A 26,354-nucleotide genomic window follows, 5' to 3' on the forward strand; every position below is an offset into this window, starting at 1 on the left:
AAGAAAAATAAAATAAAAACAGTAATCTTTTGATCTCACAATTCAGACTTCTACTGGAATTGTGAATTTACATCTTGCAATTCAGACTTTATCAGAATTTTGAGATACTGTATTGCAAAAAGAAAAAAAATCAGAATTGTGAGATACAAAAGTCAAATTACCCTTTATATTCTATGGCAGAAATAAGCTTCCATAGGTTTCACATGTGTAAAGGGGAAAAAAACCAAACAAACAAACATAAAAATGCACAGTCCAACACATTCTTACTCCTCTCTCCTAACTCCTCTCCCTCTGCCAGGCATTATTTTTTCTCTCTCTGATTTTTTGTGTTGTTCTGCATCCACAAAACCAAATCAAAGAGGTCTTTTTTACTCTATGTTGTTGATGTAATGGAAAGAGCTTCAACACCTGACTATTCCTCAAACTGAGAATGGAATCAGCTTTTCTAAATATTTTTTCTAAATATTACATCTTGTTACTTAAAGGTGCTAATCAGTTGTTACAGTATTTTATATAGAGAGAATTTTTTCAATACTTTTGAGCTGTTGTTGTTGCAGAAGTAGAAGCTTAATACTATATTTAAGGTTTGGAACATTAGGTCTTCATTTCTGACATGCTGTGTTTAAGCATTTGTGAATAAGACTAAAAAGATCCATGATTTTGGTTTTGGGTAAGCATTGTATGAAAAGAAAATGTAAGCATTTTAGAAACATGATAATTGATTGCATATTGTGTGAAAACAACACAAATTGTGTTAATGGTATGGTCACAACAGACGGATATTTGTGCTAATTGTGTTTAGAGTTTTGAAAATATGACTAGAGATTGGAAAAAAGGATGTTAGCAACTGAAAAAAACTGCAATACTTAGTTGTAGTCTGAATTATCAACAGCTGTTTTTTTAGTGATAGTTGCGCATAAGTCATAAGTATTTGAACCCTCTCTAACAATGACTGTATGATTTTGAGATCCATCTTTTCACACTGAGGACAACTGAGGGACTCATATGCAACTATTACAGAAGGTTCAAACACTCACTGATGCTTCAGAAGAAAAGATGATGCATTAAGAGCCGGAGGTGTAAACTTTTGATCAGAATGAAGATGTGTACATTTTTCTTATTTTGCACTTCAGAAGCTACAGAAGACAAAATAATTTACCCTGATCTTCAAATTCAAAAAGTTTTCACCCCTGAATTTAATGCATGTTTTTTCCTTCTGAAACATAGGTGAGTGCTTGGACCTTTAGCAAATTAACGTCTCACAAAGTTAGTTTGAAATTGTTTATTTAACATCAAACTTGTCCAGTGCACTTTTCTGAGAGAAAATACAATAATTTCACAGAAAAGACAAGCTCATCAAAACATGATTTTGCGCCATGTAACGTTTTGTTCTGTTATAGAAATAGATCTAATCATTCCACAAGTTCATCTTTCTGAATAGCAAAAGCCAAAATACTCCAAATTAGATTTCAAATGACATAAAACAGTACCTTTCCGATTTTGTTACTACTATGATTCAAAATATATAGATATAGTATATTATTGGAGATGCCACTTTAAATACATTTAATGTCAGTGATCAGTTAAGGTTACATGTGAAGTTTAAATAGGCAACACATGGGAAGAAAACATGAGAAGATGGCCATTTGGTTTTGATACACATTCCACATTCATATTTCTCTCTCAAAACAAACAAGATTCAGTTCAGACTCAGACTAATGTGTTTTTTCAATTCAAGTTTTTGTCTACAATAATACGACCAGTGTTTAAGCACAGAAACGTGTTTAGGAGAGTTTGGCTAAACCAGAACACATCCTAAGGAGATAAAAAGAGAAAACCTATGTATTGCTTAACAACCACCCAGATATAGTACTGTCTGAAAACAGATCACTGAAACCTTTCAAGTACACAGTATATGATTAAGCACACATACACAGGATAATAGAATCACACATTTAGTCAAATTTGCCCTGATCACACATGTAAAGGTAAAGTAAAGACACACTAATCTCTATCGCTGAGAAAGGACTGGAATGAACTGTGGAAATGCTCATGCCTCCTTGCGTTTAATGATCAGAGGACCAACATTGTCTCCAGTTTCCTGATTGTGTTTAGCATGTGCACCATCACAGTATGGAAACTGTAAGAGAGCAGAGAAAACAATTTCATTAAAGTTTGATGTCACTGATGCTAAAAACAACTGAAATGTCATGTGACCAAAAAGTGACCCCACATTAAGTGGCCAACCAGCATCAGTTACTTTGCTTCAGAATGTCAGTAGGTCATCAGAGGCCTTTTGTCTACTTTTTTTAAATGCTGTGAATTTGGACATACTATTGTTCACATGCTGTGTTTGCCTGCTACAGTTTAAGTCAAAAGTTTACATACACCTTGCAGAATCTGCAAAATGTTAATTATTTTACCAAAATAAGAGGGATCATACAAAACGCATGTTATTTTTTTATTTAGTACTGGCCTCAATAAGATATTTCACATAAAAGATGTTTACATATAGTCCACACAAGAAAATAACTTGAATTTATAAAAATGACGCTGTTCAAAACACTTGATTCTTAATACTGTGTTGTTACCTGAATGATCCACAGCTGTGTTTTTTTCTTTTCTTTTTTGTGTAGTGATAGTTGTTCATGAGTCCCTTGTTTGTCCTGAACAGTTAAACTAATTGCTGTCCTGCAGAAAAATCCTTCAGATCCCACAAATTCTTTGGTTTTTCAGCATTTTTGTGTATTTGAACCCTTTCCAACAATGACTGTATGATTTTGAGATCCATCTTTTCACACTGAGGACAACTGAGGGACTCATATGCAACTATTACAGAAGATTCAAAAGCTCACTGATGCTTTAGAAGGAAATACACTGCATTAAGAGCTGGGGGTGAAAACTTTTTGAATTTGAAGGTCAGGGTCAATTTAATTTATTTTGTCTTCTGGGAAACATGTAAGTATCTTCTGTAGCTTCTGAAGGGCAGAACTAAATGAAAAAAATATGATATTTAGGCAAAATAAGAAAAATGTACACATCCTCATTCTGTTCAAAAGTTTACATCCCTGGCTCTTAATGCATCGTTTTCTTTCTGAAGCATCAGTGAGCATTTGAACCTTCTGTAATAGTTGCATATGAGTCCCTCAGTGTGAAAAGATGGATCTCAAAATAATACAGTCATTGTTGAAAAGGGTTTAAATACATAAAAATGCTGAAAAACCAAAGAATTTGAAATATATAAAGAATCTGAAGAACAGCAAGCAGTTGAACTGCTCAGGACAAACAAGGGACTCATGAACAACCATCACTAAACAAAAAAAAGCTGTGGAGAATCAAGTGTATGTAAGCTTTTGAACAGGGTCAATTTTATAAATTCAACTATTATTTTCTCCTGTGGACTATATGTAACTGTCTTTTATTTGAAATATCTTATTCAGGTCAGAACTAAATAAAAAATAACATGCATTTTGTATGATCCCTCATTTTGGTCAAATAATTAACATTTTGCAGATTCTGCAAGGTGTATGTGAACTTTTGACTTGAACTGTAATTTCGGATGCAGCCAAGAGTCAGCAAGTCACCTGTCGCAGGGTCAATGGCAGTTGAATCCGCCCCTGCAATACGTGACTAGAAAGCTCTGCCTGAGTTAGATGGGAATGCTAAAAGACAGGTTCAAGGTACACACCTCCTTGAATCAATCACACCCAACTGTACATGTATTATATGTACACAACAAACATTTCTCCTGATTTCATGGAGGTTAGTTTCAGATTCTGGCATCTGCGAAACACTTAATTTCGATATATATCAATATACTGTGATTTGAACTGCCATTAGAAAATGTACAGCTACAAATAAACCTAATTTTTAATCAAGCTCTTTCTCACCTTTTTGGATCTCCAGCATCTACAGTACACAGCTTTGTCGCCCAGGTCCTCAATGTCAAATGCATGTACCACTTTGGGGTTGTCTTTCTGCAGATCAAGGTTGACCTTTGGCTTCACACATTTGCTTTTGCTGAAAAATGTCTTGTAGATTAGGATTCCCACTGCTGCAGCTCCAAATGTCACAGACACTGCAGTGATGATCTCAGCTGGAGAAGGACAGAAAACATCTTGCCATATAAAGCGTCTTACTCCAGTAAAATCACAATGACAAATCTAAAACATTGTGTAATCATAGGAACTAAGTCCATGATAGTTATAAATGACCTATTTTAGATGGTAGTGTAATAAAAAAAAATTGAATTTACGTTATTTAAATATAAAAACAAATCATAAATAAAATATATAAATACTTAAAAATATCATAAAATATTAATATTGTTACTTAAATTATTCAGACAATTAATAAGACATGTTTATTATTTTACCTTTCTCTGTGACTCCAATAATATCACAATGACATATCTACTGCTTGCACCATTAAACGTTGAAACTGCATTAGACAGATAATCATAGTAACTAAATCCATGTCCATATATTTAATTTATAAAAACCTGATACGAAGAGAGACAGTCTATTAGATTCTCAACGATACAGCGAGCAAACGAGAACAAATAGAGACATCAAGAGACGCTCACTTAGATATAACAACCTGCTGATGTGTGTGTGAACCACATTTTTAATATTTCAGTTTAGTTGAGCAGTTTCTCCTAAACTACTGCTAAATTCTGACCATAAACACATACAGAGTGAGCAAAATAGCACATTTGTTTTTACCAAACGCCTTCATATAAAATGTTTAATGGAGATGTTTACCTTTATGGAAGGAGTTGGACGCGCTCATGATTAATTATTATTGTTTGTAATATTAAGATTATTTTTTGCTCATAATTTAAAGATCCTCAATCGTCCTCAAGGCCAAGTGCAGAGCTCAAGTTGATTAACCGTGCGCAGCATTTACGCAGAATGACAGTCGTTACACAAAAAAGGACTTTTATTTTGACGTTACGGTTGTCGTCAGTCAGCATGTGGTCGGTGAAAGTTGAACTGTGACTTATTATAAAGCCTTCAGACTACAAGAAAAAAAAAAGTCTGTTTTTTTTTTTACTGTGCAACAAAGATTTATATGAAAGCATTTATTACTTAGTGATATAAATGATCTAAAACAGTTTAAAATCAATTCATATTATATTTTCATACAGTGGAAATTGTTTGTTTTAAATACAGTGCTTCAAAAATATTTGCAATACTATATTTATAGTTAAAATACGGTGTTGGAAAGCATGAGAGTAAGTAAATAATCATTTTTATTTTTTATATGTATGTGATTTTTAAAACCATTCATGAAAACACTACTTTTAATTTGAAGTATTCAAACAGGAAGTCCTGCGCTGCTTCCGAGATCGCGTTGACAAACACACACGTGTGTGCCCAGCAGCATGGATCTTAACAAGTGGTGTAATCTAAAATCCGAACCGAGTTTAAAAAACCTGACAGAAGCAGGGTTCGGTGTCCCAAAGGAAAAACAGCACGTTCCCGTGCAGGAACTGGTGAAGGCGCACATTGAGTCCTTTGATCAGGCAGTTACTGATGGATTATGTCGGGTTGTGGAGGTGAGATGCAGACACATGCATCACGTATATACACATGTAGATACTTTATATGACAAATGCATTTATATGCTGGCATTGGCTAACAAAGAAGTTTACGATCTCTCCGTTTTCAGGCTATTCCTCCTATGGAGTTCATGTACAAGGGAGACAGAATCAGTCTGTCGTTTGTGGAGGCCATCATTCACACGCCAGCAGTTTCTAAAGGAGGAATCAGCAAAGACCTAAGGGTCTTCCCTGCTGAATGCAGAGGCAGGCGCTGTACATACAAAGGAAAGCTAGTGGTAAGTCTGACGGTTAAATATAAGTAAATATAATGAATTGTTGATGTCACATTGACAGAATAGCTGCTGGTTTTCTAGTACTACAACATTACCATATACAGTACAAATTATGTGACTTATAAACATGACATAAAATTAGACCGAGACTACATTAAATACAAATTCACTTGCATTAAAGAAGTTACTGGCTGCCGAGGACATGAATCCATCCAAATTTTGTACTTAAGTCACAGTTTAGTCAGTTACCTGGATGCGCATCCATATTGGAGATACTCAGATGTAAACAACAGCATGGATTGCACAGTTAACGTACTACAGAATATGTTGTTCTGCTAATTTATGCTGTCTAAACTATGGAAAAAATGTGTGGAAGCTGCTAAATCATATAGAGAAGGACTTAGTAAGAAGGAAATGGCACAATATTTTGACAAGCTAAAGTTAGTAGGTGGTAAAGATACTTACAAGCTGTGTTAATGAAGATATTAGCCTAATATTTCACCTACCTGACCGGAAATTATATTAAGAACAAACAAGAATGTTGTCAAGATTCTTGCCCTGGAAATCCTGGTTCAATTTGGCCAACTACAAAGGCTTTTTGTTCCTCAGATAGTTTTTTTGCACTCTTCTTTTTGATTTGTTTTGACCGTCTATAGTACTCCAATGTTTTTCCTGGTCCGACTGATTAGTACAGCCGAAAACATGACAATAATTGACCATTTTCAGCAGCAGTAATCTGCAAAATGTGCATGTTTCATCTGTTCAGTGGCATTGTGGTACTCTATTCTTGATGTCCAGTCTGGTTCCTGAAGCAAAACCAGTTGATGAGCATTGATATTTTTAAAAAATAAGAATTAATATTGTATGTTTTCACAGGCAGATGTGAGTTGGTCTATTAATGGCATTCCCAAAGGAATCATCAAACAGTCTCTGGGTCAAGTGCCGATCATGGTCAAATCGAAACTTTGCAACCTTTATGGTCTTTCACCCAAAGAACTCATTGAGCATCACGAAGAAGCTGAGGTATAAATCGCACATCACAGGACTGCATGAAACACAATGCAATCATGTGGTTCTCTCTTGGACTCTCAAATGACAGTCTTTTTTTACTGGTAGGAAATGGGCGGCTATTTCATCGTTAACGGCATAGAGAAGGTGATTCGTCTTCTGATCATGCCGAGGAGGAACTATCCCATCACAGTATCTAGACCTAAGTTTAAGAGCAGGGGACAGGGCTACACTCAGTACGGTGAGTGCTGTGTCTCTTTCAGATTGAATAAATCAATATAATTTAAACATACATATTTACTTGTGTGTTTATTAACTGTGTGCAGCTATTTCAATGTACTGCGTAAGAGATGAACACACATCTATTAACATGAATCTTCACTACCTGGACAATGGAACGGTGATGGTGAATTTCATTTACAAGAAGGAGCTGTTCTTTCTGCCCTTGGGCTTTGCACTGAAGGTAAAAGGAAGTTGTTTTCTTTATTAAGATTATATAAGGATTCTTTGATGAATAAAAAGTTAAAAAGAACAACATTTATTCAAAATAGAAATCTTTTCTAACAATATAAGTCTTTACTATAACTACTTTAATTTCAACACATTTCAAACAAAGAACGAAAAATTCGCTGACCCCAAACTTTAAACAATACTGTATATTGTTACAACAAAAATCGAATTTAAATAAATGCTGTTCTTTTTAATGTTTTATTCATCAAAGAATCCTGAAAAAAGCATCATAGGTTCCGAAAAAAATTATGCAGCACAACTGTGATACACTTGATAATAAATCAGCATATTACAATGATTTCTAAAGGATCATGTGACACTGAAGACTGGAGTAATGATGCTGAAAATTCAGCTTTGCATCACAGGAATAAACACTATTTTAACTCTATATTAAAATAGGAAACCACCATTTTAAATTGCAGTAATATTTCACAATATTACTATTTTCTGTATTTTTAATCAAATAAACACAGTCTTGCTGAGCAGAAAAGACTTAAAAAAAAAAAAAACATGAAAAATGTAACTTCTCAAACTTTTGAATGGCAGTGTGTGTATATAATGAACATTTTGTATTCATTCATTTATTATATATATATATATATATATATGTAGCTGTATTTTTTATTTCAGTTTTGGTAATATTTGTACTTCAACTTTTCTTTCAAACATTTCTCATTTTTAGCTAATTTTAAGTTTTTCCATCTAATGTTTTGATTGAGCTTTAAATTATCGTAAATAATATTATAATTTATAATTTAAAAAAAAAATCTAAATTCTAGTTAATAACAATACTGCTCATTTCACAGCATCGTTCCAAAAAAATAAATACATGTTTATGATATATTAAATTGAGTATATATGACCCTGAACCACAAAACCAGTCATAAGGGTTTCAATTTCTACATCATCTGGAAGCTTAATAAATAAGCTTTCCACTGACGTATAGTTGGTTAGGATATTTGAAAATCTGAAATCTGAGGGTGCAAAAAAATCAAAATATTGAGAAAATGGCCTTTAAAGTTGTCCAAATGAAGTTCTTAGCAATGCATATTACTAATCAAAAATTAAGTTTTGATATATTTACAGTAGGAAATTTACAAAATATCTTCATGGAACATGATCTTTATTTAATATCCTAATGATTTTTGGCATAAAAGAAAAATCCATAATTTTGACCCATACAATGTTTTTTGGGCTATTGCTACAAATATAACCGCGCTACTTACGACTGGTTTTGTTGTCCAGGGTCACATATAGGACATAGCTGGCAGTAAGACAGTTTAGCAGTCATTACACTTAAATATTTGATCACCTCAACTGACCAATCAGAATAATGTTTCCAGGGAGCAGTAATATTTATGCACCAGTGCATAATTAGTTTTGAATTGAATGTTTGTTATTAAAATGTTTTGCCTTTCTCCTGCCAAGGCTCTAGTGGACTTCTCCGATTACCAGATTTACCAGGAGCTGATTAAAGGTCGAGAGGACAACTCTTTCTTTAAAAGTTGTGTCTCAGAAATGCTGCGTATGGTCATGGACCAGGGCTGCATGACTAAAGCCAAGGTGCTCAATTACCTGGGCGAGCGTTTCCGGGTCAAGCTCAACCTCCCAGAGTGGTTCACTCACGAGCAGTGCGCTCACTTCCTGTTAGAGTAAGTCTGGGGTACTAATATTACATCATTTTAATGTTAAACCAATTCTGTCAGATGTGGCATTTTTTTTATAGTGTTCTCCTTCTGTTTGCAGTGAATGTCTCTGTATTCACCTGAAGTCAGATGTGGAGAAGTTTTACATGTTATGTCTGATGACACGGAAGCTCTTCACCTTTGCCAAGCAGGAGTGTATGGAGGAAAGCCCTGACAGTCTGATGTTCCAGGAGGTTCTGACACCAGGCCGGTTCTACCTCATGTTCCTAAAAGTAAGATCAGTGTTAATATGTTGAGCACAGATGTGTCAATACTCATTTTCATGTACACCTCCATTCAAAAGTTTGGGGTCGGTAAGATTTCTGTGATGTTTCTCATCAGGCCTGCGTTTGATTAAAAATACAGTAAAAATTTTGAAACATTATCATTTAAAATAACTGTTTTCTATTTTGATACAGTTTAAAATTATTAAAGTTATTTATTCCTGTAAAGCAAAGCTGAATTTTCAGCATCATTACGCCAGTCTTCGGTGTCACATGATCCTTCAGAAATCATTCTGATATGCTGATTTACTGCTCAATAAAACATTTCTTCTCATCAATGTTTAAAACAGTTGTGCTACTTGATATATTTGTGCAAATATTGCTCTCGTAACATTATTAGTCTTTACTAGGAATGCTCATTTTAACCAGTTAACTGACAAAGAATTTTGAATGATTAATACAATCAGTTAAACAGTTTAAAAGGTCATGTAATTTTTTTTTTCAGTAATTTAGTAAAATATTTTAAAATGTTTGCTGGATGGTTAAAATAAAATTGTATTTTTGAGAGAGAGAAAAAAGATAAAATGCGTAGGACTATAACATTAATTTGCATTTTATTAATTCATTTAGAAATAAATCTGATGCCGACAAAAAATGTTTACAAACACTATAAACATAGGCTAGGCTATTTTATTTCCACTCACTCCACAAAAAAAGTCCTTTCAATGTAACCGTATTCAGAAAAGAAGACTGAAAAATAAAAGAAGCTAGGTGACAAAAACGACAATCGAAAACAAATTAATTTAGGCTGAAGTGAAACTGAAACTAGCGTTGGATCTCTCATACGGCACAAATCCATGTTTCCGTATTTGAGATGTATTTGAACGACAAAGTATTATTTATCATGTAAACCAAATTTCCAAAACAAACTGTTTGGCATAATATCACGGCAGTATTAAGGTATTAACAATTAAGCAGTATGATTTATTTTTTAATTTTTTTTTTTCCCTCTCCCCCTCCTAACAGTGGATATGACTCCCTCTAGTCATACAGATAATTTAAACTATAAACAGTTTGCTTTTGTGTACACTCACAATAAAAAAAAAAACCGTTGTGCTTTTGTAAAATAAAGAAAAATAGGATGCCGCTTTCAGCCACCTTCCTTTTGCGCAGCACAAAAATTAACCAAAACTATGCATACTACCTACTTGTTGCAGTTTTTTCTTTCGTATTGTTAAGTAATAATATTAATCGTATAGGCCTAATTATTCATTATTTAAATAGCCTAGCTTTATAATGTTTGTCTCCATTTGCAGAAGTGCTGCACGTGCATGATGTTATGTGTCTATGTAAATCCTCATGTTCTGTTGTTTGCTGCTTTTTGCAAATGTAAAATTAATTCCTGGAAACAAATTTTAACGGGTCACAGACACTTGGTCCTTTCTAAAATAATTCAATTCTGATTTAAAATAATCTTATCAGTTAACGAGCACCGGCTGCCAGTCAGGAAAAATAACCGAAATGAACATCCCTAGTCTTTACTGTCACTTTTGATCAAGAATAAATCTTTACTGGAAGAAAAACGCATACTAACCCCAAACTTTTGTGTAGTGTATATAGATTAAGAAATTATTTTCTGCTTCAAGAACTTTTGCGCAATGATTTTCCAAAGCTGTTCTGAATGCTTTTCAGGAGAAAATGGCAGGTTGGTTGGTATCTGTAAAACTGGCCTTGGAAAAGAGGAGTCAGAGAGTGGGAGGACTGACTGCGGATAGTATGACCAAACTCTTCAACATGGGGACAGATCTCACCAGAGCTTTCGAGTATCTGTTAGCCACAGGAAACCTCCAGTCTAAGACAGGTATTAAACTGGCATTGCAAATAATTAAGTCACAGAACTAAGAATGTCTTCGTCCAGTTGTTATAATAGATAACATTTGTCTTTTTAACCTCAGGTCTGGGCATGCTGCAGAACACTGGACTGTGTGTCGTGGCAGATAAGCTGAACTTCATCCGTTACCTCGCTCATTTCCGCTGCGTGCACAGAGGAGCCGCCTTCGCCAAGATGAGGACCACTTCTGTGAGAAAGCTGCTGCCGGAGTCCTGGGGTTTCCTGTGTCCGGTACACACTCCTGACGGAGAACCGTGCGGCCTTATGAACCACATGACAGCCCACTGTGAGATTGTGGCTCCAGTATATTCCACAACAACCCTGCCTTCCCTGCTCTGCTCTCTGGGTAAATAACAGTTTATACAAGCTCTGTCATTGGTAAACAAGATCAGCAGTTGAATCCAGCAATTGTAAATTGCCTATAATGAGAGCTGCATGATTAATCAAAATAAAACCAAAATTGCAATGATGCTCAAATCACAAAAACTTTGGGGGCGCAATGGCAACCATCTTCTCAAACTTGTAATGAGAAGCACTTATAATTTGTCTGTTGTCAACAAAAGAGAAGCTCCAAAATAAAAGCTGTATAAGTTTAATGTTTAAAAATGAATAAATGAAGATAGCTATTTATATTAGTATTGTACATTTGCAGTTGTACTAATTTTAAAATGATCTTAAATACTTTTTTTATATTTTTAAAAATACACTACCTGTCAAAAGTTTTGGAACAGTAATTTTTTATTTGAATTTTTATTTTTATTTATTTATTTATTTTTTAAGAATTCTCTTATGCTCACCAAGCCTGCATTCATTTGATCCAAATTACAAATAGAATTTAAAAATATATATATTCTACTATTTAAAATAATTGCTTTCTATCTGAATATGTTTTAAAATGTGATTTGTTCCTGTGATTTCAAAGCTGGATTCTTAGCATCATTACTCCAGTCCAAATCCTTCAGAAATCATTCAGATATTCTGATTGGCTGCTCAAAAAGCATTTATTATTATGACGTGAAAAACATCTAAGTAGAATTGAGTAGAACTGATGAACAGAAAGTTCAGAAGAACAAAATTTATCTGAAATATAAATCTTTCGTAACATCATAAATGTCTTTATCATCACTTTTGATCAATTTGAAGCATCCCTTGCTAAATAAAAGTATTCATTTCTATAATAACAAAATTATAGAATTATATAATCCCATTTAAAAATTTATACTGACTCCAAGCTTTTGAATGGTATAGTGTATAATGTTACAAAAGATTTTTATTTCAGTTAAATGCTGATCTTTCTATTCAAAGAATTCTGAAAAAAAGTGTTTTAAATATTGATGATAATAATAATAAAATGTTTTTTTGAACAGCAAATCAGCATATTAGAATGATTTCTGAAGGATCATGTGACACTGAAGACTGGAGTAATGATGCTGAAAATTTAGCTTTGATCACAGGAATAAATTACGTTTTAAAATATATTCAAATAGAAAGCAGTTAATAGAAAGTAACTTTTTTTTTCTATTATTATTTTTATTTTTTTTTTTTGGCTGTACTTTGGATTAAATAATGTCTTACTGTTTTTGACTGGTAGTGTATGTTTCTACCAGTCTAAATAAATAAATAAAAATAAGATATAAATTTGTCTGTTATAAATATAAACTTGTTCACTATTAAAACAACTTTTCTTTATCATCAGGTGTAACTGCGGCAGATGGGAACCCCGGTCAGCCATATTCAGATTGTTATCCCGTCATACTGGACGGGGCCATGATTGGCTGGGTGGAAAAAGAAGTGGCACCATCAGTTGTTGAATCCCTTCGCAGATTTAAGGTGGGTAATTGTTTAGCTTTTTTGTAGTTTAATTATCATTGATCAAACTATAATAATATTTTATAATATAAATCTGAACATTTCTGTCATCTGCAGGTACTGGGAGAGAGAAAAATTCCGCCCTGGACTGAGATCGTTCTGGTTCCTCAGACGGGTAAAGCCAGCATGTATCCTGGCCTCTATCTGTTTACCACACCCAGTCGCATGGTGCGGCCCGTCCGGAACCTCGGCCTGGGCAAACAGGAGCTTATTGGCACCTTTGAGCAGGTGAAAAGAGAACTTTTTATACTTCAATTGAACATTTCTTTTGCGCTTCTGCTTCAGCCTGTTTTTTATGTCCTAGCAATGACCCCCAAAAAAATCTTGCAATACTTAAACAACCTAGCTATATAAGGCCTTAAAAGTTCTGCCTACATTCAAAAAACTTGCTAGTTCACAATTGGGTGCAATAATCAGGTTCTGTAAGTAAAAAAATCCCATTTATTTTGTCCGTAGCTGATTTTTAACAATACTAAACGGGCCAAGACACACTTACCGTGAGCCAGGAGTTTGTTAATCAGTGCCTTTGTTAAAGCTTTCAGTCTGCATTATTTCAACATTTTTTTTTCAAATAGCCACATTTGGCAGGCAAATTACTAATGAAAAACTACTACCCATAATTCTGCAAAAATCCACTGATCAGTGAATCAAAAAAAGTCTTTAGCGCACACTCGCTCCCATCATGCACTGCAAATGTCACAATAGCAGGGTAAGAAATTAACTTTTCCATTAAGGGGCAATATTTGCCGCTTGCGTTTTTTTAAAAATTTATTTATTTTTATAATCACCTTACTATTATAAAAACTAGTGCTGATGCCGCGCTCTTTCCTGTTGCGGTCTTTGATCTTGTGATCTTGCTAATAATAAACAAAATGCAGCGCTTATCTGTTACTTTCATTGACTTGAACTCCGTTAAATTTGAATATAGCGCAGGAACTGAAGACCGGATTTTGCAAAGACACATTTATGTAACCAAGTATAAATGGAAACATTTTAACAAATCAGATAGATCGGAGAAAACATATAAAGTTATCTGATGTAAAAAATTGACACTTTTCATTCATTTTCACATTTTATTTTAATTGTGACAGCTGTGATGCACTGATTAATTGTACAGGGGCATTTTTTGCCCCTTTGTTTTGAATTTATGGGGCATTTTTGTTAATTTTGGTGGCATTTTTGCCAAAAGCGTTCGTTAATAGTAGTCAGCCTTCTATGTTTTCAAACATTAAATGTAAAATGGTATTTCTAAAGACACGGTCAACATATTTTAATCAATAATTTTGTAGTTGTTGTTTTTAATTTTATTACCATTCACAATGCTTCACTGGACTATAGATTTCTTCTCTAATTAAAGTCTATTAAAGTACGCAGTCTTGTGTTCTGTTTTCTGCCATTGTGTCTTTTTACAAGCTTTTAAACTCTGTTCAGGTGTTTCTAAATGTGGGGATCTTGGAGGAAGAGCTAGAGGAGGGAGTGACCACACATCAAGAGCTGTTTCCTCACAGCATGTTGAGTGTGGTGGCCGAATTCATCCCTTTCTCAGATCACAATCAGAGCCCTAGAAATATGTACCAGTGCCAGATGAGTAAGAACCTCAGTTTCTTTGATAAATTTTGTCTGCAAATGTCAACTTTAAACTGCAACTCACAAGACCTCATCTTTGCATAGGTAAACAGACAATGGGCTTCCCGCTGCATTCGTACCAGGAACGATCTGACAATAAACTGTACCGTCTACAGACCCCCCAGAGTCCTCTGGTCAGACCTGCGATGTACGACCACTATAACGTGGATAATTACCCTATTGGCACCAATGCCATAGTGGCTGTCATTTCTTACACTGGCTATGATATGGAAGACGCTATGGTAAACATAACTTCGTATTACGCATATTCCGAAACATTTTTTGCATTTGTTAATATTTAGTTTTTATTTTTCCCCAGATTGTTAATAAGTCCTCATGGGAGCGTGGCTTTGCTCACGGTTCGGTTTATAAGTCTGACCTCATAGACCTGTCTGATAAGGTCAAAGGTGATGACAGCATTGTGTTTGGGGTGAAGCCAGGTGACCCCAAAGTAATGGACAGACTGGATGCAGACGGACTGCCGTTTATCGGCTCCATGCTGAAGTATGGAGACCCTTACTACAGCTACATCAATCTGAATACTGGCCAGAGTTACGTGACTTTTTACAAGTAAGACATCAATTTTACTTTTTTTTTTTTTTTTTTTTAGTCATAATTTTTCAGTTTTGACAAAAAAAATAACCTTTAAATTTAATCACATTTATCAATTTTACTCAGTGTTTTGTTTTTGTTTGTTTGTTTTTTTGTATTACTATGATATTTTTTTTTAATATTTTGAATTAGTTTTTATTTTAAGATTTTGTCTTTTTTTATTATTATTTAGATTTTATTTCAGATATTTATTTATTTAAAAAAAAGAACAAGTTTTAATAGTTTTGGTTAATAATAACACAGCTGGAAATAACATTTCCATTAATTAAGTGCAAAATTGATTTACTCTACTAGTCATAAGATTTTTAAGGTTTTTTTTTTTTAAAAAATAAGTCTCTTCTGCTCACCAAGCCTGCATTCATTTGAGCCAAAGTACAGCTAAAATGGTGCAATGCTGAAATATTTTTACTATTTAAAATAACTGTTTTCTATTTGAATATATTTTAAAATATAATTTATTCCTGTAATTTTCAAAGCTGAATTTTTAGCATCATTACTCAAGTCACATGATCCTTCAGAAATCATTGTAATATTTTAATTTGCTTTTTAATATAATTATTATTATAATCATTATCATTATGTTGAAAACAGCAGAGTAGAATTTTTTTTTATTAGGTTTCTTTGATTATTAAAAAGTTCAGAAGAACAGCATTTATCTTTTGTAACATTATAAATCATCACTTCTGATCAATTTAAAGCATGCTTGCAAAATAAAAGTATTAACTTCTATAGTTTCCCAAAAATAAAAAAAAAAATATATATATACATTTTACGCTTTATATATTTATTTAAACTCATTAATTTATAAATAACATATTATTGTAATAGAATTCTTTATGCTTTAGTTATTCATATTAATTATAAAAAGTGTATTTTGCATTAATAATATATTATATATTATATATTATAATTAAATATATTATTATTTAACTATTCTAATTTTAAAAGCTCTTTATCACCTGGCAGTGTCAAGACAATGTGCACTGCTTCAATCTACTTATAATGGGAAGTTTTAATACTTTTGTTCAGTGCAACTGTATTTCTTTAGGTTTTATTGATTTCTGGAGCTCTGTTTCTCCTCAGGTACCAGGAGAGCTGTATTGTGGACAATATCAAAGTGTGCAGTAATGACACGGGAACTGGCCGCTTCAAGCGCATTTGTATCACATGCCGCGTTCCCAGAAACCCCACCATCGGAGACAAATTCGCCAGCAGACATGGTCAGAAGGGAATCCTGAGCCGCCTGTGGCCCGCGGAGGACATGCCCTTCACCGAGAGCGGCATGTGCCCAGACATCCTGTTCAACCCGCACGGCTTCCCCTCTAGAATGACCATCGGGATGCTGATCGAGAGCATGGCTGGAAAATCGGCCGCCCTCCACGGCCTGTGTCATGATGCCACACCATTCAAGTTCTCAGAGGAGAGCTCTGCGCTCGAGCACTTCGGCGAGATGCTGAAAGCTGGCGGATACAACTACTACGGCACGGAGCGACTCTACTCCGGCATTAGCGGCTTGGAGCTCGAAGCGGACATCTTCATCGGTGTGGTTTACTACCAGCGCTTGCGTCACATGGTCTCCGACAAGTTCCAGGTGAGAACTACGGGAGCTAGAGATAAATTGACTAATCAGCCGCTGGGTGGAAGGACCGTTCAGGGAGGAATCCGCTTCGGAGAGATGGAACGGGACGCACTGCTGGCTCACGGGACCTCGTTCCTGCTTCACGACCGGCTGTTTAATTGCTCGGACCGCTCCGTGGCGCAGGTTTGCATGGACTGCGGTAGCCTGTTGTCGCCGCTTCTGGAGAAGCCGCCTCCTCATTGGTCAAATACACGCCATCGGAAAACCATCTGCTTGCTGTGCAATAAGAGCGACTCTATTGAGACTGTGTCCGTTCCTTATGTGTTTAGATACTTTGTGGCAGAGCTTGCGGCAATGAACGTTAAGATCAAATTAGATGTCAAGTAAAATTCTTTGACTGTATCTTTCTTTGCATAGATGGAAAATAAAGTGCCTGAACATATAACTTTATTCACTTGAGTGTTCACACCTTGGTCGTTGCATGAAATATATCAGGATTGGTGAGCAGTACCACAATTTATTTTTTATCAATAGCAGGATTAATGTGGACTGTTTAAACTTGTCAAGGTCATGTATAGGAATTGGAGCCAAAAAAAATTTAACAATTAACAATTTATTTTTTTTACTTTTTGTGTTCTTTTGAGGAAGCACTCCACATCCCATCAGTTGTTCACAATTACTAAAAATAATATTTAGTAACATTTGACTATTACAAAACTGTACAGAATGTGTCTCTATACTACTAATAAATAATTACACTGATTAAGTCTTGCAAGCTTTAAGTACACGATTCTGAGTCCTTTTTTTTGACCAGTTAATTAAAAAAAATACAAACTCTGTCCAAATGATTCTCGGTTCGAAGTTCCGATCTAAATCAAGTGATTCGCTAACCCGCTCCAAAGTTCCGATCTAAATCAAATGATTCACAAACTTTGGAGTCCCAATCTGAATTAAATGATTCACAAACCCGCTTCGAAGTTCTGATCTGAAGCAAATGATTCACAATCAGTCCCGATCTGAATAGTGATTGATTTGCGAACACTGATTTCATATCGTGACTTAGGAGTGACTCTGAAGTTTCGATCTGAATCGAAAGATTGACAAAACCACTGCGAAGTTCCATCTGAACCAAATTATTTGCGAACCACACACCGAAGTCCCGATCTGAATCAATTAATAAATGATTAACGGTCCACACTCTGGAGTTACGATCTGAAAGAAAATAAAAAATTGCGAACAAGCTCCAAAGTCCCGATCTAAATGATTCACAACGCTTGGTAGTCCCGATCTGAATAATGATTCGCGACGCGAACCATCATTTCAGTTCGGAGCACGGATCGCGAATCATTCAATTCACGAAATGATTCGCGAACCCGTTCCGAGGAACCCACGATCTGAATCAAATCAATCGCAAAACGCGATCCGATTAGAGCGTTTCGAAACAGTGAATCATTTTGCGACACAGTGGTTTAACTGATTCTGAGTTTCGAAAAGCTCCGTTTCATCACCATACGTGCTTTTTAAAATCATTACAAGCGATATCGAAATTCGACAATGAAATGCTCTTTTGATCTGTTTTGTTGCTAGTGAATTGATCGAAGTCACGAGTTTGAATCAATCGGAGCGGTTCCAACGTAAATGACTCACTCAATTGAATCGAATTAGCTGTTCCTCTGCTTTTCGCGTCTGGTCTTCGGACATTTTTACACGACACTATCAGTACAACTACTGGCTTCTAGCTCACTAGTTTTATGACATTAACTGACATAATCGAAAAAAGTATGATGTTTACAAATAAAATACCAATATTTCCATTCCAAAGACAAAATCCAACACAAATCTACCAACAGGTGAGGTAACCGGTTCACTGTCCGCTCGCTAGTGAAAACACTCAATTAAAATAACGAGCTGCACCTCAACATGCATGTTTGATGGAAACATTGTGCCGTATGGTTTGGGATTATAGATACATTCACTTTATTTACTTTAACTTCTCAGGTAACATTAATATCAGTGACCTATTTCAGATGCGTCCATACTAAATTCTACGCTATACGATTACGGGGTTTGTAGTGCACAAAATCTTTACTTACAAGGAAACGCTCCAATAACCTTGAAGTTGAGCCCTCACTACGTGTTTACAGCCAAGGTGTGTGCGCGTTTGTGTAGCAGCGGACACTAAACACATGGAGCTGTAGTAGTGATGTAGATTCGAAACATTTGTGAATCGACACAGTGGTTCGGAGCGCGTTTCAAACGGCCAAAGTCACGTGATTTCAGTAAACGATGTTTCATTTCGTCATAACCGTTTCGAAACATTTCGAAATTTCAACGGTTTGGCGTTGAGGGACGATCTCTGTGAACCCGTGAATCACGTGAGTTCATTGAAATCGCCCCCCCAGCGGCGAACCATTTAACCAGCGTCTATGGTTTCTGATCAGTTTGTAGACATTTGTGTAATTAAAAGAATGAGTAGTTAATCGTCTCTTACTGGCCTTTATATTCAAGCTGTTCATAAAACAAAGCAAAAATATTTTAAAAACCACATATTATACAGACACGTCATAATTAATGGTATTTTATTATTTTTTGTTGCATTTAAGGTATTATACTTTAAATAAAAAGCTGTTTTATGCATGTTTTAGCCTGAGTTTTTGTTGCGTTTGCACACTTTTGACCAGCAGGCGTCACTTGCGTGTGGTGTTTCGAGCGCTTCCTAATGAATCATTTTGCGAAGCAATTGGTTCAATTGATTCAAAGCTTCGAAAAGGTTCGTTTCTCCCATCACTAAGCTGTGGTGCGCTCTCTAGCTTTGCCGTCCTGTCTTTTTTTTTTTTTTTTTTTTTTGTGGAACGAAAAAAATGAGACATACAGGTATTAGAACAGGACCAGACTGTATTGATAGTGTTGATTTTTATTATTATTTTTTAACTACACCTTTAAGGTATCAGAGAAATTCATTTAAAACATCAAGTAAAAATGTGAATTTTCATTAACTTTCATTTCAAGTTAATTTTAGTGCACCAAGTAATTTTGTTTTTGCAAGCTTTAGATTTTGTTTTGTTTTGTTTTTTTACCAATCATGTAAATACCCAAAGACATACAACACCTATGATTAATATATTCCACATCTTAAATTATTACTGAGGTACTGGAAAATATAAATAAAATTTCTCTTTAACAATTCCAGTAATTTAGCACTTCTAACGACTTAATAAAAACATACAATAGTTTTTATATAGCTAGAACAGAGCTGGTTAACTAATGTCTAATGTCCTGTTAAATAAGCTAAATAAACATTAAAACTGTTATGTTATTTGCAACTGTTCCTTGGTGTATTGCAGTTTTGTCTACTGATTACTAAGGTTACACAGATTTATTTAGGTGTTAATATTGTTGCCATAGAAAGAATAATTAGTAGGACATGAACCACTTTGATTATCATTCATTATCATTTGGCTGTTCATTGGGAGCGGACCATTTTTTCTAAGCTGCTGATTTAAGTCTTTTCTTTAAAAAAAAAAAAAATCTTGTGCATCTTCAGGTTCACATATGTAAATCATCTCAGTTCAAGTAGAACATCGTTCAGATTTAGTACACTAGGAACAGTGTAGTCTGGAGTCACAGACCCCTGCGGGAGAGATTTACAGTCACTGTTTATCCACACAGTGGCCCGCACTCCTGCATTAATGCCTCCCTGGATGTCTGTACTGAGAGAATCTCCCACCATGATGCAGTCCTGCGGCCGGACTCCCGCAGACTTGAAGCAGTGAGTGAAGATGGATTGTGCCGGTTTCTGCTCAGCATGATCGCCTCCAACCACCACCAGACTAAAGAGACCCTCACATCTCGCCGCTTCGATCTTCTCCCACTGCGTCTGAGTATCACCATTGGTGAGCAGAAGCAGTTTGTAGTTCTTCCGCAGTTCCTCCAGGAGAGATCGAACCTCGGGAGAAAAAGTCAGCACCTGTAATCGTGTGTTCTTCCATGTGTAGTAGCAGCTGTTGGCCAGAGCTGGATCAGGATCTGTCCCCTGCGTCTCCTGTAGGGCTTCATACCAGTGATGGATCCTCACGTCGTCTATTGTTTTACCTTCTGATGGGTTGAACGATTCGTGGAGAAGCTTTCGTAAAAAGCGATCACAGATGTCTTTGATGTGGCTTTCCTGCACATGTGTTGACTTTAGCAGCTCACATACCTAAAGAAAGAACAAAAATGAGCAGAAATAGTACAGTTTTAATTCAAATTTTGTTATTTAATCAAAAGACAAAGTTTTAAGTGTTGACTAAGTGTCCAAATATTTTTTGAAGAACAATATCATAGTATTGCCACAGTACGTGTCAAAAAACGTGGTAATATCATGGCACTTTGATATATATACTTAAGAGTATGTCCAAAAAACAAGGCATTGCCATTGTATGCATCCAAAAATCATAGTAATATCATGGTACTTTGATATACACTTAAAAGTATGTAAAAAATACAATGGCATGTGTACAAAAATCATGGTAATACCATTATATGCGTCCGAAAACCACAGTAATACCATGGTACTTTGATATACACATAAAAGTGTGTAAACAAATAGCATGGCATAAAATCCAAAAATCATGGTGATACCATTATATGTGTCCACAAAACATAGTAATACCACAGTACTCTGATATACACTTAAAAGTGTGTAAAAATACCATGGCATATGTCCAAAAATCATGGTAATACCATTATATGTGTCCAAAAACCATAGTAATACCATGGTACTTCGATAGATACTACAAAGTATCTACAAAATACCATGGCATATGTACAAAAATCATGTAATACCATTATGTTTGTCCAAAAGGCATGGTAATACCATGGTACTTTGACATTATACACTTCAAAATATATAAGAAATACCATGGCATATGTACAAAAATCATGGTAATACCATGATATGTGTCCAAAAAACAGTAATATCATGGTACTTTGATATACACTCAAATGTATGTAAAAAAAATACCATGGCATGTGTCCAAAAATTATGGTAATACCATTATATGTGTCCAAAAACATAGTAATACCATGATTTACCTTTGATTTAAGCTTAAAAGTAAAAAAAAAAAAAAAAATACCATAGCATACATACAAAAACATGGTAATATCATGGTACTTTGATATATACTTAAGTGTATGTCAAAGAAAATCATGGCATTACCATTATTTGTCCAAAAACCATGGTAATACCATAGTAAGATACTTTGATGTCCTTCAAAGCACGCCGAAAAAATACCATGGCATTGCCATGAAAAACCGTTTTAATACCAAGGTACTTTGATACATACTTTACGTCCAATAATACCATTGTATGTGTCCGAAAAACCATGGTAATACTATGGTACTTTGATATATACTAAAAGGTACGTTTTATAAACATATGGGATGTGTCCAAAACCACGTTAAAACAATGGTACTTCAATATATTATTTAAAGTATGCCAAATAATACCAAGGCACATGCCCAAAAACTATGGTAAAACCATGGTATTGTCAACAGTTCTATAAAGTGTTCATCTAAGCGTTTTCATATTCATTCATTTACCTTCTGAATGGCAATTCGTCCTGCGCCGGCTGTATCGACCAGCGTGTTATCCAAGTCAAATATAATCGATGAAACTCCTCGACTTTCCATCATATTTCACATCCACGTATGATATTAACAACACATCCGAACACGCGGAACTCCGGCTACTGACGTCACGCAGGTGTCGCCACGTCAAATTGCATTCTGGGAGATGTAGTTCCCGAGAAAAAATACGGGGATATTACAGGACGTGTCTGTACATGTTATGTTATGTTATGACTTTTTGCTTCTTCATTTTTTAAGCAATAAAATATTTCAATGAAAAATATCCTATTAGTTTATTCTTATTTTTATTCGTATTAGGTGTAATACTAATAGGCCTAGTGGTAGAAGTAGTGGTGGTGTTATTTATTTGTTTATTGCATTTAACTAAGTTGATTAACTAAGTTCAATTCAACGTATTTCATGTGATTCAAATTTATTAGCCTATGTTTTATTATATTTATTATTATAATTATATGTTTAAATTGCAAAGGTAATTGTGAAATGTAAAAGCTGCATTCTGCAACAGAAGTTTTTTATAGTATTTTATATGAATGCTCGAGAGAAAGACACTTCTAGCAGTACTACTAATGCAGCAGGCGACAGTAATCAGGTGTAAAATCTGAGCGGCAGCTGAATGTAAGAAGACGTGCAAGTTGGCAGCTACGAATTGAGGTTACGTGAAAATCTTAACTCCTATGGTTTGCTCTCAATAAACATGCTCTTTTTCCAGCTTCTTATCAGATTGCATGTGCTGGTCTTTGAGAAACCGTGTGTGAACTTATGTCTAAGGTTTCATCTCATGATGGTGTACGTGTACTATGTGCAGTCTTCAGTTGCCTCCTCATCTTAACCATGTGAGGAGTTAGTGTGCTTTTACAATTTACAATCTTGCCAAGGTAAATGCCAATAAGAGACTCGCACAAATGCACTTCTTGTGTTATGTATGTTGTTTTATAAAACAGGTAGCCTGCTTAAAATCGAAAAATACTTAAAATGTGCCAGTCAAAAGTTTTTGAACAGCAATATTTTTTTTAAAAAGAAGTCTCTTCTGCTCACCTAAGCCTGCATTTATGTGCTTCAAAGTACAGCAAAACAGTATTTTTTTTTTTACTTTTTAAAATAACAGCTTGTTATAATCTATCTAATCTATCTGAATAGATTTTAAAATTTAATTTATTCCTGTGTTTTTAAAAACTTAATTTTTAATCATTACTCCAATCACACGATGTTTCAGAAATCATTCAAATATTCTGATTTGCTGCTCAAAAACATTTATTATTATTATTTTTATGTTGAAAACAGCAGAGTAGATTTTTTTCAGGTTTCATTGATGAATAGAACATTTAAAAGAACAGCACTTATATAAAATAGAAATCTTCTGTAACATTATAAATGTCTTTATCATCTGCATACAAACAAAAATATTACTTTTGTTCACTAGAACACTTATTTTCACCCAAAATGAGGAAAGACATCGCTCATCATTATACTTGGGATTATTATTTTTCACATGACCGTAATTTACTAATTTTCAAGCAACTGAAATGCACTTTCAATCATGGCCACACGAGGGCCTCCGGTCACTACAAGCTGAGTGCATTAAAAACCAAATCACTGAAACTTAATGGCCCATCATCACGGCCAAAGACTGAAAATTTCGGTTCTTCATAGCTGGTTATGAGTTAAAATGGAGACAATTCCCCCATTTGTTCAGATTTCAGATGTTGTCAACTTTGTTTTATTTGTGGATAAATATCATATGTGACCCTGGACCACAAAACCAGTCTTATGTTGCACGGGTATATTTGTAGCAATAGCCAAAAATACATTGGATGGGTCAAATTTATTAATTTTTCTTTTATGCCAAAAAACATTAGGATATTACGTAAAGATCATGTTCCATGAAGATATTTAGTAAATTTCCCACCGTAAATCTATCAAAACTTAATTTTTGATTAGTAATACCCATTGCTATGAACTTCATTTGGACAACTTTAAAGGCAATTTTCTCAGGATTTTGATTTTTTTGCACCATCAGATTCCAGATTGTCAAATAGTTGTATCTAAGCCAAATATTGTCCTTTCCTAACAAACCATACATCAATGGAAAGCTTATTCATTCAGGTTTTGGATGATGTATGAATCTCAATTTTGAGACATTTACACTTATGACTGGTTTTGCGGTCCAGGGTCACATATTTGTATTTGAAAATGGAAAAATGTACGCCCTTCTTTAATATATCTCTTTGTGAGTTTTACGAAAGTGTTCACAAAATATTATTTTATTGAATTTTATTTGATGTCTATGTACTTCTATTGATTCTTGCACTTTGTTTTTTCTCCTCATTGTTGCTGTTATTGTTGCTGCATAAGTGTGTTATTATTATTTATGTTGATTATTCATTTTATTTATGTGCTGTTGGATGTTCCCTGTCGTGTTGTGTACAATTTGCAATTGAAAAAAAAAATTTTTGGTTCTTATTGAAATGAATTACACATAAAACAAAACTGAATGCCTTGTCACCACAACATCCTTATGGCATGCGACCGTATCGTTCAGAACGAAAGCAGAAACTTTGGGAAATCATTCTGAAACTCAGAAATAGTTTACAGAAAATGAAAATTCTTTTATTACGTAGTCATCCTAATGGTGTTGAGTTTGTGGAACACAAAATATGAACATGAGGATTCTAAACAAAACAAACTCCTTTTTGAACGTCAAAACGGAAGTGGCCATTTGTAACGTAAATATGCACGGCTTCCGGTGTCGCTACTAGTCATTTAATTTTTATTCTTTGGTTCGTTTTACTGCTTGATATTGCAAATCAGTATTATTTTGATATATTTTTCGTAATTATAAACACACTTGTTTGTAGAGAAACTAGTTGTACCATGTACTTTGTCATTCCTCTAGTAGAGCAGCTAATGAATTCACATATTCACAGGAAACACACTTACTTCCGCGTTAGAGACATTGCAAATATAAATGATTAAACCATTTTGGTAATAAATCCACGTTTGAGGACATAATACAGGTTTAAATTTTATAACAAGTACAGTCAATTAACTGGGAATGTTTAAATCGATATGAAGTTAGATAAGTTTATGTATCACATTAGCTGTGTTAATTGCACACGGTCTCATAATTATACATTCAAAACCACGGAATGTTCACTGAGAGAAGCAAGTTGCAGCCAAACACTGCATTCCGTTTATCAGCATTGTAGTGCAAACTTAACTTGCATAACCTTGCTGTGATTTTTTTCTCTCTACGCTCAGCACACACACACCTTGAGGGCTCTTCACTCACCATGAGGAACACTTACCGTTTTCCCAGTGAGTTTTTGTGGTTTGATATTTACTTTAAAAGGCTGAGATGCATAAACCACCTTTCTTTACATATACAGTGGCCCCAAAAAGTATTTACAAAGCCACGACACATGACAAAGTAAGCACAAGTACAGCACAAGTACACTTTCAAACAAAATATCTCAGAAAAATTAGATCATACACTGTTCAGAATGAAGACAAAAGGTATTTGGAAATTTTCTGGTTGTGAAACAATTGCCCTTTTAAATCTGTGGTTACTCAGCATACCTGTATGTCTTCATATATCCATTAAATTCACTTTAAAAGTCAAAACTGCTCATAAAGGTGAAGTGAGTTCAGAGAGAACATATGGTTTATCAAATTCTACCAATTTCATGATTTAGAAGTGATCTCCTAAAACTCCCGTGCTTATGTCTTGTGTTATTCTTAGTATTAAAACAAAGCACCTGCATGTATTATGACAAAAAAAAAAGAGCTTTGCAAGCATATCTGTTATCTGTGGATGATTACTGTGCAGCTTGCATGTAGAGGAAGACATTGAAAGTAGTTAGCGTATCCAGAGGAAGTGTCATGTA

At 34.7% G+C, this 26,354-nt stretch overlaps 3 protein-coding genes across 3 annotated transcripts; 1 reads left to right on the forward strand and 2 right to left on the reverse strand.

Moving 5' to 3' along the window:
- Positions 1–1,271: 1,271 nt before the first annotated feature.
- On the reverse strand, positions 1,272–4,928 carry cisd1 (CDGSH iron sulfur domain 1). The gene is made up of 3 exons (XM_051125609.1): positions 4,764–4,928; positions 3,891–4,096; positions 1,272–2,140 (listed from the first exon to the last, which is right to left on the reverse strand). Exons 1-3 carry the CDS (start codon positions 4,789–4,791, stop codon positions 2,051–2,053), a joined length of 324 nt encoding a protein of 107 aa, XP_050981566.1. The 5' UTR covers positions 4,792–4,928; the 3' UTR covers positions 1,272–2,050.
- A 395-nt stretch (positions 4,929–5,323) lies between these two features.
- polr1b (RNA polymerase I subunit B) lies at positions 5,324–18,579 on the forward strand. The gene is made up of 15 exons (XM_051125588.1): positions 5,324–5,560; positions 5,674–5,841; positions 6,715–6,861; positions 6,955–7,087; positions 7,173–7,309; positions 8,785–9,008; positions 9,103–9,274; positions 10,958–11,126; positions 11,221–11,502; positions 12,853–12,986; positions 13,083–13,253; positions 14,457–14,613; positions 14,697–14,893; positions 14,971–15,221; positions 16,347–18,579. The coding sequence occupies exons 1-15, from the start codon at positions 5,387–5,389 to the stop codon at positions 17,227–17,229; spliced, it is 3,399 nt and encodes a 1,132-aa protein (XP_050981545.1). The 5' UTR covers positions 5,324–5,386; the 3' UTR covers positions 17,230–18,579.
- Positions 18,580–19,738: 1,159 nt separating this feature from the next.
- Positions 19,739–22,569, reverse strand: nanp (N-acetylneuraminic acid phosphatase). The gene is made up of 2 exons (XM_051125608.1): positions 22,423–22,569; positions 19,739–21,040 (listed from the first exon to the last, which is right to left on the reverse strand). The coding sequence occupies exons 1-2, from the start codon at positions 22,513–22,515 to the stop codon at positions 20,402–20,404; spliced, it is 732 nt and encodes a 243-aa protein (XP_050981565.1). The 5' UTR covers positions 22,516–22,569; the 3' UTR covers positions 19,739–20,401.
- Between the last annotated feature and the right edge of the window lie 3,785 nt (positions 22,570–26,354).

Source organism: Labeo rohita, chromosome 13 (genome assembly GCF_022985175.1).
Source record: "Labeo rohita strain BAU-BD-2019 chromosome 13, IGBB_LRoh.1.0, whole genome shotgun sequence".
NCBI classification, from domain to species: Eukaryota; Metazoa; Chordata; class Actinopteri; order Cypriniformes; family Cyprinidae; genus Labeo; species Labeo rohita.